Genomic DNA, 18,052 nt, shown 5'->3' with positions numbered 1-18,052 from the left:
CAGAGATAATCTCTTTCAAGTCAGGGCCAAACAGCGTTTTCCCCTTGAAAGGAATGTTAAGTAGCTTGTTCTTGGAAGACGCGTCAGCTGACCAAGATTTCAACCAAAGCGCTCTGCGCGCCACAATAGCAAACCCAGAATTCTTAGCCGCTAACCTAGCCAATTGCAAAGTGGCGTCTAGGGTGAAAGAATTAGCCAATTTGAGAGCATTGATTCTGTCCATAATCTCCTCATAAGGGGGAGAATCACTATCGACCGCCTTTATCAGCTCATCGAACCAGAAACACGCGGCTGTAGCGACAGGAACAATGCATGAAATTGGTTGTAGAAGGTAACCCTGCTGAACAAACATCTTTTTAAGTAAACCTTCTAATTTTTTATCCATAGGATCTCTGAAAGCACAACTATCTTCTATGGGTATAGTGGTGCGTTTGTTTAAAGTGGAAACCGCTCCCTCGACCTTGGGGACTGTCTGCCATAAGTCCTTTCTAGGGTCGACCATAGGAAACAATTTTTTAAATATGGGGGGAGGGACGAAAGGAATACCGGGCCTTTCCCATTCTTTATTTACAATGTCCGCCACCCGCTTGGGTATAGGAAAAGCTTCTGGGAGCCCCGGGACCTCTAGGAACTTGTCCATTTTACATAGTTTCTCTGGGATGACCAAATTGTCACAATCATCCAGAGTGGATAATACCTCCTTAAGCAGAGCGCGGAGATGTTCCAACTTAAATTTAAACGTAATCACATCAGGTTCAGCTTGTTGAGAAATGTTCCCTGAATCAGTAATTTCTCCCTCAGACAAAACCTCCCTGGCCCCATCAGACTGGTTTAGGGGCCCTTCAGAACCATTATTATCAGCGTTGTCATGCTCTTCAGTATCTAAAACAGAGCAGTCGCGCTTACGCTGATAAGTGTGCATTTTGGCTAAAATGTTTTTGACAGAATTATCCATTACAGCCGTTAATTGTTGCATAGTAAGGAGTATTGGCGCGCTAGATGTACTAGGGGCCTCCTGAGTGGGCAAGACTCGTGTAGACGAAGGAGGGAATGATGCAGTACCATGCTTACTCCCCTCGCTTGAGGAATCATCTTGGGCATCATTGTCATTGTCACATAAATCACATTTATTTAAATGAGAAGGAACTCTGGCTTCCCCACATTCAGAACACAGTCTATCTGGTAGTTCAGACACGTTAAACAGGCATAAACTTGATAACAAAGTACAAAAAACGTTTTAAAAGAAAACCGTTACTGTCACTTTAAATTTTAAACTGAACACACTTTATTACTGCAATTGCGAAAAAATATGAAGGAATTGTTCAAAATTCACCAAAATTTCACCACAGTGTCTTAAAGCCTTAAAAATATTGCACACCAAATTTGGAAGCTTTAACCCTTAAAATAACGGAACCGGAGCCGTTTTTAACTTTAACCCCTTTACAGTCCCTGGTATCTGCTTTGCTGAGACCCAACCAAGCCCAAAGGGGAATACGATACCAAATGACGCCTTCAGAAAGTCTTTTCTATGTATCAGAGCTCCTCACACATGCGACTGCATGTCATGCCTCTCAAAAACAAGTGCGCAACACCGGCGCGAAAATGAGGCTCTGCCTATGATTTGGGAAAGCCCCTAAAGAATAAGGTGTCTAAAACAGTGCCTGCCGATATAAACTTATCAAAATACCCAGATTAAATGATTCCTCAAGGCTAAATATGTGTTAATAATGAATCGATTTAGCCCAGAAAAAGTCTACAGTCTTAATAAGCCCTTGTGAAGCCCTTATTTACTATCTTAATAAAACATGGCTTACCGGATCCCATAGGGAAAATGACAGCTTCCAGCATTACATCGTCTTGTTAGAATGTGTCATACCTCAAGCAGCAAGAGACTGCACACTGTTCCCCCAACTGAAGTTAATTCCTCTCAACAGTCCTGTGTGGAACAGCCATGGATTTTAGTAACGGTTGCTAAAATCATTTTCCTCATACAAACAGAAATCTTCATCTCTTTTCTGTTTCTGAGTAAATAGTACATACCAGCACTATTTTAAAATAACAAACTCTTGATTGAATAATAAAAACTACAGTTAAACACTAAAAAACTCTAAGCCATCTCCGTGGAGATGTTGCCTGTACAACGGCAAAGAGAATGACTGGGGTAGGCGGAGCCTAGGAGGGATCATGTGACCAGCTTTGCTGGGCTCTTTGCCATTTCCTGTTGGGGAAGAGAATATCCCACAAGTAAGGATGACGCCGTGGACCGGACACACCTATGTTGGAGAAATCAGTTACTTTACTTGCTACAATTACAACCTCATTGTAACCAATCAGAATTCCCATATGAGACGTATTACAGGGTTCTGTGAGGTTTTTGAACATAAAATCCATTCACCTGTGCCCTGCATCCCCCATACATGTCACACACGTACACTCACCTGTTTCCCACAGTCATGTCACAAACATAGAATCATTTGTGTTGATTCCCTCAGACATGTCACAAACGTACACTCACCTGTGCCCTGTATCCCTCAGACACATCACATGTACACTCACCTGTGCCCTGTATCCCTCAGACACATCACACACGTACACTCACCTGTGCCCTGTATCCCTCAGACACATCACACATGTACACTCACCTGTGCCCTGTATCCCTCAGACACATCACACACGTACACTCACCTGTGCCCTGCATCCCTCAGACACATCACACACATGCACTCACCTGTGCCCTGTATCCCTCAGACACATCACACACGTACACTCACCTGTGCCCTGTATCCCTCAGACACATCACACACGCACACTCACCTGTACCCTGTATCCCTCAGGCACATCACACACGTACACTCACCTGTGCCCTGTATCCCTCAGACACATCACACATGTACACTCACCTATCAATGTATCCCTCAGACACATCTCACACGTACACTCACCTGTGCCCTGTATCCCTAAGACACATCTCACACGTACACTCACCTATGCCCTGTATCCCTCAGACACATCACACACGTACACTCACCTATGCCTCACCTATGCCCTGTATCCATCAGACACATCACACATGTACACTCACCTGTGCCCTGTATCCCTCAGACACATCACATGTACACTCACCTGTGCCCTGTATCCCTCAGACACATCACATGTACACTCACCTGTGCCCTGTATCCCTCAGACACATCACACACAAACACTCACCTGTGCCCTGTATCCCTCAGACACATCACACATGTACACTCACCTGTGCCCTGTATCCCTCAGACACATCACACATGTACACTCACCTGTGCCCTGTATCCCTCAGACACATCACACATGTACACTCACCTGTGCCCTGTATCCCTCAGACACATCACACATGTACACTCACCTGTGCCCTGTATCTCTCAGACACATCACACATGTACACTCACCTGTGCCCTGTATCCCTCAGACACATCACACATGTACACTCACCTGTGCCCTGTATCCCTCAGACACATCACACACTTACACTCACCTGTGCCCTGTATCCCTCAGGCACATCACACACGTACACTCACCTGTACCCTGTATCCCTCAGACACATCACACACGTACACTCACCTGTGCCCTGTATCCCTCAGACACATCACACATGTACACTCACCTGTGCCCTGTATCCCTCAGGCACATCACACACATGTACACTCACCTGTGCCCTGTATCCCTCAGGCACATCACACACGTACACTCACCTGTACCCTGTATCCCTCAGACACATCACACATGTACACTCACCTGTGCCCTGTATCCATCAGACACATCACACACGTACACTCACCTGTGCCCTGTATCCCTCAGACACATCACACACGTACACTCACCTGTGCCCTGTATCCCTCAGACACATCACACATGTACACTCACCTGTGCCCTGTATCCCTCAGGCACATCACACACGTACACTCACCTGTACCCTGTATCCCTCAGACACATCACACATGTACACTCACCTGTGCCCTGTATCCCTCAGACACATCACACATGTACACTCACCTGTGCCCTGTATCCCTCAGACACATCACACACGTACATTCACCTATGCCCTGTATCCCTCAGGCACATCACACACGTACACTCACCTGTACCCTGTATCCCTCAGACACATCACACACGTACACTCACCTGTGCCCTGTATCCCTCAGACACATCACACATGTACACTCACCTGTGCCCTGTATCCCTCAGGCACATCACACACATGTACACTCACCTGTGCCCTGTATCCCTCAGGCACATCACACACGTACACTCACCTGTACCCTGTATCCCTCAGACACATCACACATGTACACTCACCTGTGCCCTGTATCCATCAGACACATCACACATGTACACTCACCTGTACCCTGTATCCCTCAGACACATCACACATGTACACTCACCTGTGCCCTGTATCCCTCAGACACATCACACATGTACACTTACCTGTACCCTGTATCCCTCAGACACATGAAATACGTACACTAACCTGTGTCCTGTATCCCTCAGACACACGTCACACTAGTACACCTACCTGTACTTATATTGTCACATATTTCCTGCTTTGCAGCTTCTGGCATATTTGCTAGCCCCTGATCTTCTGTTTGTTCTGTGTTACATAAAATGTTAGCATCGTTTTCATCTGAAAAAAATATCAGTAATAGAAATAAATAAATATATCAGTCTTTACATGGTATATTTTTAAAAGTTAGTTTAAGGACTTCCGGTGGGCGGGCTTAAGGGTGAGCAGCAGAAGTACAGAGCTCCGTGTTATATGGACCCTAGATCTATATTAAATACAGTTTTGTAACTGCAAACTGGGGCAAAATATCAGGAAAAAAAGCTGCCTGGAGTGGAGGAATCCAGTTTTATCCGACCTCCATTGGGATCTTGAGAGCACAACACCGCTCCACTACCGGAAGGACACAGCGGACCTTGGCTCATCGGGAGCGCAACCTAACCTAAAAGGAGGATTTTCGGAGGGAGAGGACCCGAGAATTACTGTTGCAGACGGAACGGATCTAGCGGAGAGGCAGTGGTGTCTGGTAAGGGATGTAACTTGGAGTGGTGCAAGTCCCTGCGACTCTCCTTTACTGCTGACCCCGGCCTCCCAGACCTCTTGGGTGGACCCCTCTGTGAGTACAGAGGTGTGACAAGGAGACTTTTTGACAAAAGACAGAGGTAAAATACCCCCAGCCCTGCATACCTCTCTCACGCACTGAGAATTCTTTTGGCGCGAAACCCGGCGCCATCTTTGAGAGCTGACACGCTGGGGTAAGTGACAGGAATCCCTGGCGGGGTTTTGTAGAGCCTCATAGCCCTAAGTGTTTAGCAACCGGGGGAGAGGATTTAACAAGCACACTGCGGGAATAGCTCTCATGGAGGCTTGTTGGGTCATCGGGTCCCTGAAAGACACTCTTTTAACCCCTACACTAACGCATTAAACTTAGAGTACTGCCTTGTATTAGGGCCCCAGTCACTACAGTGCCTCTCACTACTGGATTAACTTTTGGCACAACGAGCACTGCCACCTTGTCACACCGGCCTATTTGTGAGCAGCCTAAGATTGGCCCAGCCTCAGGTACTGCCCCATTGCTCTTGCAGAGTGACTTTGGCCCTCAACTGTACAAGGGGTAGCAGAGTGCCACCTGGTTGGTACAGGACCTGGGATGCTGTCTGAACTATACATTTCATACCTTGACGCAGCTGATATAACAGTTTGATAAAGGCGGCTGGTTATAATACTTCGATCAGCGGGGACAATGACTTTAAAACAGGCTTGTGAATTACCCATCCAGTAGTCGAGGGGCTGCAGATAACTGCTTATTTGGAGGTCTTTGCGACAGAACTTTGCCCCTCAAGCTTTTCTCTTTTTCCACCCCATGGCACGGACATAATTGGTTATAACTTTTGTCCAGAAATAGAATTACGCATTTGTCTGCACTCATTGTTTCTAATATAACTTGTACTCTTATTACAGCCTTGCACTGCGGGGAGTGGTAGGATTTTATCGGTCCTACGTTTATCAGAGGGGCCCCTCCCCAGTGTGTATAATTTGTGTGAGTGAGAGAAAGGTTGATTGTGGTAATATAGGGTGGTGATTGAATCTTGCTGCCTGGGTACAGGCTCTAACATATCTCCAGAGAGTGTGTAACAGGTGAAAATTATATATTGGAAACTGCCTATAAAACTTGAAACTGATAAATTTCTTGTTAACTGCCGGTGTGCTGCGTCACACTCTTCCTCCGAATCACATCTCTTTTTGTTGCATGTCCAGAAGGTTTTGGGTTGATAAGCTCAAACATATATATCACTGTAATCTTTTGATGTATTGTATTGTTTAGACTGTACAGGTTACATTGCATTTTGAGTTACTGTGTTACCTCACTTGTACTCCTGCAATATCGGCCTTGCTTTTACTGCCTTATGGGTACATGGAGAAATACTTAACTAATCATACAATGGCAGGCCGCAATAAAACTAGTGAACACAGAAACAAAACGGGAAATGATCAGGCCACTCAGGGCACCAGCATGGAGCCTTTTCAGGAGAGCAATTTGATAGATACCCACCTCATAGTGAAGCAAATCTCCATGCTGTTTATGCCCAAAATAGATAATTTACAGAGAGGGGAAGATACGCTCACTGATGATGTCAAACAATTCTCAACCAGGGTAACTGAAGCGGAGGGTAGAATATCTGATTTGGAGGATAGTAATTTAGCTAATGTTAATAAAATTGAGAGCCTTGAATGACAAGCTTTGACCCTACAATTAAAAATAGACGATCTGGAAAACAGATGGCAGCGCAATGATGTGCATCTTCTAGGTCTAACTGAAAAGGTCAAACAGTTTGACATACTACAATTTGTAGAAAACACTCTGCCTTCTTTGTTAAATATTCCAGTCAGAGATTTAGTCGGAGGAGTTGAGAGGGCGCACAGAGTGTGGCCAGAAAGATCAAGAGCAGACAGGTCACAACCTCGCCCTATTATGATTAAATTTTTGCACGCTTGCTATTATTCCAAGATTTCTCCACAGATCTCATGCGGAGGCGCAGGGAATTCTGCTCTAGGTTGCATAGCGAGGGTAGACAGGCCTTTCTCTTATACCCCGCTAGGCTGAAAATTGTCACTTCACGAGGGCCAAGGTTTTTTGACTCCCCCTTGGAGGCTCAGGAATTTGTGGAAAAGGGGGGGTCACCTGCACATAGTCCCGCACGGGGACATGATGGGGGGGACTTAGGCTGAAGGGGTAACTGGTTGTGTGATTACTGAATAAGATTTTAAGTTGCACAGCTAATATCATTATACATAATGGCTCAGAAGATTTTTGGGGAGAGCCAACTGAAGATATATTTGGCAGGTTATGTTATAGTGTATTTTGCTCTTTTTGGTGGGGTCTTGCTCTCAGGACAAAAACGATACCACACAGCCCATCTGAGAAAGACAGTGGATATCTACAGGTACTGGAGTATTGATAGGCCCCTAGTTAATGCCCAGGGTAAAGACCCCAGGGGGACAGGTTTTTCCTACGGGAGGTTTGTTAAGTTTTTTATAGATTGTTTGAAGTTTATTATTATTTTTACGTTCTCCTGCTTGCATATTAAAATTGCAATGATAAGTGTCAAGATGACAAATTCTCTTTTTCCTTTCATAGAACAACATTTGATTCAAGAAATACACTGGGGCCTGGCGGTGGCTCGTCGTAATGGAAGGCTGAACCGGGAGCCTGTATATTGCGGTGAGAGGTGTTTTGTTTGTTTTTTTCTTCTCCTCCTCCTTTCCCCTCTTTCTTTTCTTTCTCCCCAGACCTTTGTCTACCTCTTCTCCTTATGCATTTACATTGGAATACCATTCACACACCTTTACACTAGAAGTTACATCATGTATGTGGGACCCAGTCTAGAAATTAAGATTTAATCTCTACTCATGGAATATTGGGGGTATTCATTCCCCAATAAAAAGGAAAACAATTCTTACCCAGCTCAGAAAAAAGCGAGCAGAGATTTTGTTTCTTCAGGAGACGCATCTCCTAGATTCAGAACATGAGAAACTGAGATCTGAATGGGTGGGGAGAGTCGAATATGCTTCGTACAGCTTTGCTACTAGGGGGGTTGCGATACTTCTGGGAAAGAGGCTAGAATATGAAGTAGGGGTGTGCTTAAAGACCCAGAGGGCAGATATATAATAGTGCAAATTTGTATCTCAGAGAAAATGTACACATTATGCAACATTTATGCCCCTAATCAGAGAGATAGAGGATTCTGGAATTCTATTGTGGCAGTCATTACCCCCTACTTAGGCACCCATATCATATAGGGAGGGGATTTTAACTTCACCCCCAACCCCCACTGTGAAAGGGTGAGAAAGGTGCATAGTCGGAGGGACGGGAAGACAGAGTTTCAGAAACATTTGAAAGGGATATTTTTGCGTTACTGGGAAGCTCCCTGGATGTGGTGGACATTTGGAGGCAACTAAACCCAGATGGGAAAGACTACACTTGTGCGTCACGTGTCTCGCCCTCTATGTCCCGTATCGATCTTTTTCAAGTCTCAAACTTCTTAATCACACATGTCATTGACACCAAAATTGGGGAAGTCGCTGTCTCGGACCACGCGCCCATAGCGTTTTTTGTAGATAGGAACCCATCGGTATGTAATAGACGGACCTTAAAATTCCCGAGGTATTTAATGTACTCCCAGGAATTCCAGAGCTATTTGGCTCATTGCTGGGATGACTATCGGGCAAATAACGCTCAGCATATAGATTCGCCGGAACTATTTTGGACAATGGCTAAGGCTGTTTTGTCGGGTAACATTATTGCTTATCTGGCTCGTAGGAAAAAGCAATACACAGAGAAAATTGGGAGACTGAGGGAGTGCCTGGCGGAAGCTTACCGTACTTATTGTACAAAGCCCTCTAGCCTTAACTATTGTAAATACTTAGATAAAAAGAAGGAATATGATGTGCTACTAGCTAACTAAGCCTCACAGGCCCTTTTGCGAACCAGAGGTAAATATTATAGATTCGGGGACAAATCGGGGAAACTCATGGCAGCATTAGTAAACATAAATACTACTTCTAAACACATTGCGGCTCTGAAAACCCAGGGCAAAATTGTAAGGGATGCTGAATCAATCGCTGAGGCGTTTGCATCATACTACTCTTCCCTATACTCCAGTGAACGCTCCCCGGGGGCCTAGTTGAGAGATAAGTTTTGGGAAAACATCAGTATTCCGCAGATCTCAGAAACTCAACTGGAGAAACTAAATGCTCACATAGGAGAGGAAGAGATTCAGAGGGTAATTATGTCCATGTCATTGAGTAAAGCCCCGGGGCCCAGATGGGCTGCCAATAGAATTTTATTGGCTGCTAAAAGTGCAAATATCCCCAACTCTTGCAAATTTATATTCCACCTACTTTGAAGGGGAGAGAGCTCCTGTTCCTGAGTTCTCTGCGGCGTATATCACTTTAATACCGAAGTCAGGGAAGGATAGTCTATTGCCAGAATCTTACCGTCCGATTTCTCTACTAAACTCGGACTACAAGATATTGACTAAATTGTTGGCAGAGAGGCTAAAATTCATATTACCCGACATTATCCACATGGATCAAACAGGATTTATGTATGCGAGATCATCGGTAGTAAATGTTCGTAGAGTCCTGCAGGTTATTCAGTATTTCTGGACTAAAAAACGAGATGACTCAGTGAGAGATGGTACTGAGGCCTTCCTGCTGTCTTTTGACGCAGAGAAGGCCTTCGATCGAGTAGAATGGGACCATCTCTTTTACACCATGATTAAGGCCAATTTTTCTGGTCCTTTTCTAGCATTTATAAAAAACCTGTATCATTCCCCTTTTTCTAATATACTTGTCAATAATATATTCTCTGCAAACATTCATTTACACAGAGGAACCCGACAAGGTTGCCCCTTGTCGCCCCTTCTCTTTAATATCACCCTTGAACCACTAGCCATCAAGCTAAGATATGCCTTCCCTGGCATTGATTTGGCAGGTCACTCACAGCACTTAGCACTGTATGCGGACCATATGCTCTTGTTTGTCCAAGACCCTCAAACACATATACCTCACATACTGGAGACTCTTACTGACTTTGGCCTGTTTTCAGGCTATAAGGTTAATATGCAGAAGTCGGAGATCCTGTGGTTACTCAGGAAGACTTGCTCTGATGAGGAGTTTCCGTTCACGGTAGCCAAACATGATATCACATATCTTGGCATCAAAATCTCCGCTAACCCCAACAAACTTTATACTAATAACCTGGCACCCATATGTGTGAAATTGCAAGCACAAATGAATAGCTGGAGGTCTCTGCCCCTTTCGCTCTCGGGTAGAATTAGTCTCCTCAAGATGGTAGTACTGCCCCGGCTTCTCTACTCACTTCTTATGCTACCCCTGCTCTTAAATAAATTAGATGTTAAAATGTTAAACTCCGCTGCGACCCACTTTATATGGAATGGGGGTAAGCCACGTATTTTGAGAGAGAAGCTAAGTATGAATTTCCTCAATGGGGGTCTGGCTTTGCCGGACTTCAGGTTGTATAACTGGGCGGCCCTGATACGCTTGGTGCTGGACTGGCAGGTGGGCACACACCACTTCTGTCGCCCATCTCTGGAGCAGGCAGTTTTGGGGGACATTTCTTTAGCATACTTGCCACATATCACGAATATGAGATCTGTGAAGGCCCTGGGTCTCAATATGTTATTTAGAGAACCGCTGAAGGCCTGGCATCAGGCTCACAAGTTTCTGAAAAAATCGTGCCATATTTCAAGCTATCTGCCCATTGTTGGAAACCCAGATTTCCCGGCGGGTTCAGAGACCCAGCCCTTCCTGGTTTGGGAGCGGAGGGGGTTGAGATCGCTCAAACAATTATTAGACCCACTCTCGAAAAATGTAAAAAATGTTGGTACCCTACAAAGGGAATACGGGTTACCGAAGACACATTTCTTTGCTTTTCTGCAGGCGCGCCACTATGTCAACACCTTAGTTAGGGATGCGCCAGAATTCTGGGAGGGTTCTCCCTTCCGTATCACGCAGACATTGTATCAAATGGGTAGGTTCTCTTTATCCGAAATTTACCAGACACTCATACAGCAACGCTCACAGAGCTTGCGGGAATCGCTGCGGGCGGGTTGGGAGGGAATCAGTGAAATTACGTGGGAGGAAATTCGGAGAGGCCTGGAAAGAACCAAGTCAGCCACGTTGTCCGCTATGTTCAGGGAATCCCAGATACGTTTTCTTCATAAAGCCTACCTCACACCAAGAGCATTAGCAAAATGGGCACCCACTCGCTCTAATAAGTGTGTCAAATGTGCACTGGAGGCCCCTACTCTTCTACATTACATGTGGGAATGTCCATCAGTTAAGCAATATTGGGGTAGAGTACAATACTGGATTAACCAATCCTTGCAGATACGACTCACTCTCCACCCGGAAACGATCTTGCTTTTACACTGGGAACCACAACACAAACAACATGATGCAGTATTGAGTTTGGTAATATTGATAGCTAGAAAATGTATTTTGAAAAATTGGACGGTGAGGTCCTTCTTTTAAGGGCTTCAAGAGCTTACTGAGAACACAAATATTCACTGAACAGATGGATGTTAGGATGGATGTCCAGAATAGACTGGGCCTATTTCTGCGCAAGTGGCGTAGGCTCATACTTACTTTTGAGTTAGAGATACAAAGACTGATCTTGATAACATTTAAAGACTCTGTCATTTTTATGGAGGGAGGGCTTAGGGGTGAGTGGGAACACTTATTTTAAGAAGCAACTATCATGTGATGGGGGATCCGTTCTGCCCCCCTCCTTACCCTTTTCTGTGCCCCTGCCTCCTGATACCCTATACCCTCCTCTTTGGCCCCCTTTCCCCCTCCCCCTCTATTGCCTTCCCTTTTTTTTTTTCCTCACTTCTCTTGCCACCGCTGGGCCTCACAACCGAAAATTTAATGCTGGGTTAGTTAGATAGTTAGTTAGGTTTTTATTCTCCTTTTTTTTTTTTTCCTCTCCTTAGGTTAGTGATAGAAAGATTAGATTCAGTATAGTTAGGCTTCAGATTTGAATTGAAAAGATAACGGAAAACCGAAATGTTGGGGAAGTGCAATCACGACCAAGATAAAGTTGATAATCAACATAGAGTCAAAGTGCATGATTATGGGGGTTGTACTGTGCTTTCAACATATCATTGCTGTTCTGTGATCATTTTATGTTTATTGCAGGCGTTGGAGGCATGTGTATGAACCCTAGTAAAGTTTGTATTATGTGTTCTGAGATTTTCATGTATCATCAAAGTAAGAATGTGTGTATTGCTTTGCCCGACAACAATAAAAAGATATTTAAAAAAAGTTAGTTTAAAACAAAATGTGAAAAACAGTGTAATTTAAGTTAAAAGCACCTGAACCTACATCAGTAGCAGTCACATCTGGAAGAAACAACCCATGAAATGACATCAGCACAACAGTAAATACAACCTGTGTCATACAGTAAAGGGAGGTAGCTGGGAATCAGTTACTTTACTTGCTACAAATACAGCCTCATTGTAACCAATCAGAATACCCATATGAGACGTATTACAGGGCTCTGTGAGGTTTTAAAAATAAAATCCATTTTCTATTGGTTATTAAAACCTCACTATAGCCCATTTAATTATCTTAACTTGTATTGCCTGTGTGAGAGAGTGTACCACAGTGATATGATAGAGATATCAGATATATAAAGGGATTTATATAGTTCAAGACAAAAGTATTTTCTATTTATTTAATAAAAGAGTAAAAATAATAGAAATAATCGGCTAGATTACAAGTTTTGCGTTAGAAGCTGTGCGGTGCTAACGAGCAGTTTTCTCTCACTGCTCACTTACATGCAGCGCTGGTATTACGGATTTTTACAAACCCGTCGTTAAAAGACAAAAAGTGAGCGTTGAGCAAAATTTTGCTCCAAATCTCACTTGAATACCAGCGCTGCTTAAGTCAGCGGTGAGCCGGTGTAACGTGCTCGTGCACGATTTCCCCATAGGAATCAACGGGGAGATCCGGCTGAAAAAAAGTCTAACACCTGCAAAAAAGCAGCGTATAACTCACTAACGCAGCCCCATTGATTCCTATGGGGAAATAAAATTTATGTTTACACCTAACATCCAAACATGAACCCCGAATCTAAACACCCCTAATCTTACACTTATTAACCCCTAATCTGCCGCCCCCGACATCGCCCACACCTATATTATATTATTAACCCCTAATCTGCCGCTCCGGACACCGCCGCCACCCACATTAAACTTATGAACCCCTAATCTGCTACCCCCAACATCGCCGCCACCTACATTATATTTATTAACCCCTAATCTGCCGCCCCCAATGTCGCCGCCACCTACCTACACTTATCAACCCCTAATCTGCCGCCCCCAACGTCGCCGTCACTATATTAAAGTTATTAACCTCTAAACCTAAGTCTAACCCTAAACCTAACACCCACTAACTTAAATATAATTACAATAAATCTAAATAAATATTCCTATCATTACCTAAATAATTCCTATTTAAAACTAAATACTTACCTATAAAATAAACCCTAAGCTAGCTACAATATAACTAATAGTTACATTGTAGCTAGCTTAGGGTTTATTTTTATTTTACAGGCAAGTTTATATTTATTTTAACTAGGTAGAATAGTTATTAAATAGTTATTAACTATTTAATAACTACCTAGCTAAAATAAATACAAAAGTACCTGTAAAATAAAACCTAACCTAAGTTACAATTACACCTAACACTACACTATAATTAAATAAATTAACTAAATTAAATTAGCTAAAGTACAACCCCCCCCCACTAAATTACAGAAAATAATAAACAAAATACAGATATTTAAACTAATTACACCTAATCTAATAGCCCTATTAAAATAAAAAAAGCCCCCCCCCAAAATAAAAAAAAAACCCCTAGCCTAAACTAAACTACCAATAGCCCTTAAAAGGGCCTTTGCGGGGCATTGCCCCAAAGTAATCAGCTCTTTTACCTGTAAAAAAAAATACAACCAACCCCCCCAACAGTAAAACCCACCACCCACACAACCAACCCCCCAAATAAAACCCTAACTAAAAAAACCTAAGCTCCCCATTGCCCTGAAAAGGGCATTTGGATGGGCATTGCCCTTAAAAGGGCAGTTAGCTCTTTTGCCGCCCAAACCCTAATCTAAAAAATAAAACCCACCCAATACACCCTTAAAAAAACTAACACTAACCCCCTGAAGATCGACTTACTGGGAGACGTCTTCATCCAAGCCGGGCGAAGTGGTCCTCCAGACGGGCAGAAGTCTTCATCCAAGCAGGGCAGAAGTGGTCCTCCAGACGGGCAGAAGTCTTCATCCAGAAGGCATCTTCTATCTTCATCCATCCGGCGCGGAGTGGGTCCATCTTCAAGACATCCGACGTGGAGCATCCTCTTCATCCGACGACTAACACAGAATGAAGGTACCTTTAAGTGACGTCATCCAAGATGGTGTCACCCAATCACGAAAGAAAAAATATGGGTTCAGTGTCCCTTTAAGAGTTTTATGCTACGGCTTTGTAGTGTAAAACTCTTAACTACTGACTTTAAAATGCGGTACCAGTCTTGACAGGAGAGTGTCTACCGCTCACTTTTTGGCAGACTCGTAATACCGGCGCTATGCAAGTCACATTGAAAAAAGAGGATACGCAATTTACTTAAGTGGATTTGCGGTATTGCCAAGTCTGGCCAAAAAAGTGAGCGGTAGACCTGTACCTGCAAGACTCGTAATACCAGCAGGCATTAAAAAGCAGCGTTAGGACCGGCTAACGCTGCTTTTTTAGCTTACCGCAAAACTCGTAGGGAGCGATCAAAAATATGGCGCAGGTTTCATCGTAAGCGCAGAAACCCACGCCGCCCGTAATTTCACCTTGCACATCGGGGTATTACATATACGGCGCCGGCATTTCCTAAGTGCCGTAAGTCTGATAAACTAGCGATGTCCAGAAATAAGCGTAAATACACATTTCTGGGGTCGCCAGTGACTTACGGCACTTTAGAAACTGCCGGCGCCTAAGAAAAGTAAAGAAAATAACAAATCTCCCATAAAAAGTCTAACATGCCTCCCAAAAATAAGCCCGACACGTAAAACCCCTATATCCGCAATCCCCCCCTCTCATTACTAATATTAAATGTATTAACGCCTAGACCGACAACCCCCCACAACGCAATTTGCCTATTTAAACTATTAACCCCTATATCCGCCATCAAACCCACACCGCAAGTAATAACTCAATTATTATGCCCTAAATCCGCCAACCCGAACATCGCAAACTACCTCTTAAAACTATTAACCCTTAATCCGCCATTAACCCACAACGCAATAAACCTATTCAAGTATTAACCCCTAATCCGCCATAGCCCACATAGCCTATTAAATTTATTGACCCCTAATCTGCCGCCGCCAACGTCGCCGCCACTATAATAAAGTTATTAACCCCTAAACCTAAGTCTAACCCTAACCCTAACACCCCCTAACTTAAATATTATTTAAATAAATCTAAATAAATTTACTATTATTAACTAAATTATTCCTATTTAAAACTAAATACTTACCTATAAAATAAACTCTAAGATAGCTACAATAAAAATTAATAATTACATTGTAGCTATTTTAGGATTTATTTTTTATTTTACAGGCAAGTTTGTATTTATTTTAACTAGGTACAATAGTTATTTAATAGCGACGGGTGAACTATACGCGTGTAACTTGTATGCTACGCCGTATATGTAATACCAAAAATCGCGTAAAATCTGGCGCCGGAGGATTTTGCGGGCGACACTGCATATGTAATGGAGGCCGTAATCTAGTTGAATGGAAGTTATCAAGTTTAACCTTTTCACCACTGAGCCATTTCATACCCTTGTGCTGAAGCCGTTTTCAGTCTTTTGAATTCATTGTAGTTAGAATTCAGCCCTACATTAGTTATATCACAATTGCCACAAATAACAGGTGAGTTTTTATCTATGTGTTTTATTGAGGGGGAATAGGGACTCTAAAAGTGAGACACGTCACACATACACTCACCTGTGCTATTCTAGTATTCCAACAGCCCCTGGAAACACAGACACACAACACAATCTCCCTCACACAGTAAAATCCTTATACAAACATATACAATATAGAGAGGGGATCGTAGTTTTTCTTACTAAGGGTCAGATTACAAGTGGAGCATAGTTTAACGCTCCTGCTTGTTAAGTGCGCTAGAAGTAAGCTTTTTGTGTGGGTTGCACTCATATTATGAGTTGAAAGTAAACTGTTTTCGCTTGCGCGATAACCCGAAGAGCATAAAAAGCTGAAATCAGGATATTGTGCATGCGATAACTTATTCCTCCATAGAAGTCAATAGAGCAAAAAAAGTGGGGGACAAACCCTACTGGCGCACAAACCTGATCCCATATTCTCAAGTGCACTAACCTGACATGAAACTATGAATATTTCACATTCCTATGTTCTTCACATAGAATAATAGGTTCTATTTATTCATAAATACATAATACACGCAATTGTGCGCAGGTATTTGAAGTGGAGTGCAATGCAAACTATAGCATGGAAGCTTTGCTCTAAATAGAGCGCACTTCCTTAGGCTCCAACGGGAGCCTCGTTCTCATGCCATGAGACACGGCAGAGAATCTAGCGCAGCAAAGGGGGTAAGTCATGCAGTGATGGGCAGCAAAAGTGTAAATGATATATATATGAATATATACTGTATATGTGTGTGTTTGTGTGTGTATACACATTAACATATATATATATATATATATATATATATATATAAAAAGCATATACATTTATATATTTGCAGGGAACACACAGTTCTCCATAGGCCGCAATGTAAAGGCACTTAACCTTATTTGGGGGGCAATTGGGGAAAATTGATATTAATTTTATGAGCGCTAATTGCTTCCGCAAGCTTGTAATAGCTGGTTATTTATTGAGCGCCCGTAAACGGGCAGATTTTCCCATTTACAGGCACGCAATATATTAGTGCTCCACTTGTAATCTAGCCCTAAATATGAATATTGCATAAATATGCTTCCATCTACTTAAATGCAAAGGGCTCCAACGCATTTATATATATATATATATATATATATATATACACACACACACATCTTTAGTGTAGGTATGTATCTTTATGTTAAAGCCCATTGACTGTTTTTTTTTTTCTTCTAACAACTGAGACCTCATATCTTTGAGCCCTTATAACTTTTTTGTGCAATATATTTTTAAATAGTTTTTATTAGATGATGCTATGAGTGTAACTGTACCTTGTAATTTATTTTTGATTTGTTTTGTGACACTTTTGTGTTTCCCAAAACAGTTAACCAGGGCTCTGAGGACGCGGTAATCATTCTAGCGTACTTTCAACGTGTAATACGAGTGGACGCCTGCAAATAGCTGCGATAAAACCCCTTATGGCTCGCGTATAACTTAATGCGCCACTCGTAATCTGTCCCTAAATGTATCTAAAATAAATGTTTCACCCACGGGCTGCTTCCCTGCATTTGTTCGTGCGTCTTCACAACTCATTAGAATATGCAATTCAACTGCGTACACTATTGCACATCTGTACATTTTCATAGTCATCGCTCCTGCCACTTCTCAACTGGATATTTATCACTAATAATAATTAGCTGGTTCTGTCTTTAGTGATGTGGCTTGCTGGCAGAGTACAATCTCCCTTTAACATTTTCCACGTAAAAATAAATATTACAAACATGTTTCTCTGCTGGTCTTTCACATGTATTTTGTCAGGGTGCCAGGAATCAGACTGAGACGAGAAGTGCAAAAATAAACACACCTTTATTCATAGCAAAAAATAATAAAAAGTCCATAAGTCATATAAGCCAGGAATCAAAACCAGAGCTCGTAGTCAGACAAGCCGAGTCAGGAGCCAAAGCAAATAGTCAGACGAGCCGGAATAAGGAACAAGGAAAACAGCAGAGTCAGGAACAAGCCAGGGA

General features: G+C 42.9%; 1 protein-coding gene across 1 annotated transcript in view; it reads right to left on the bottom strand.

Annotated features, from left to right (window-relative positions):
• Nucleotides 1–18,052, bottom strand: part of LOC128657953 (oocyte zinc finger protein XlCOF7.1-like) — a 100,706-nt gene that overhangs the window by 67,022 nt on the left and 15,632 nt on the right. The window contains exon 7 of the mRNA XM_053712379.1: nt 4,547–4,654. Within this exon, the coding sequence (XP_053568354.1) occupies nt 4,547–4,654 (108 nt within the window). The remainder of the gene's footprint in view (nt 1–4,546; nt 4,655–18,052) is intronic.

This window comes from Bombina bombina, chromosome 4 (genome assembly GCF_027579735.1).
Source record: "Bombina bombina isolate aBomBom1 chromosome 4, aBomBom1.pri, whole genome shotgun sequence".
NCBI lineage: Eukaryota > Metazoa > Chordata > Amphibia > Anura > Bombinatoridae > Bombina > Bombina bombina.
The sequence above is the reverse complement of the archived record's forward strand: the minus strand, read 5'-3'. Positions and strand labels throughout refer to the sequence as shown.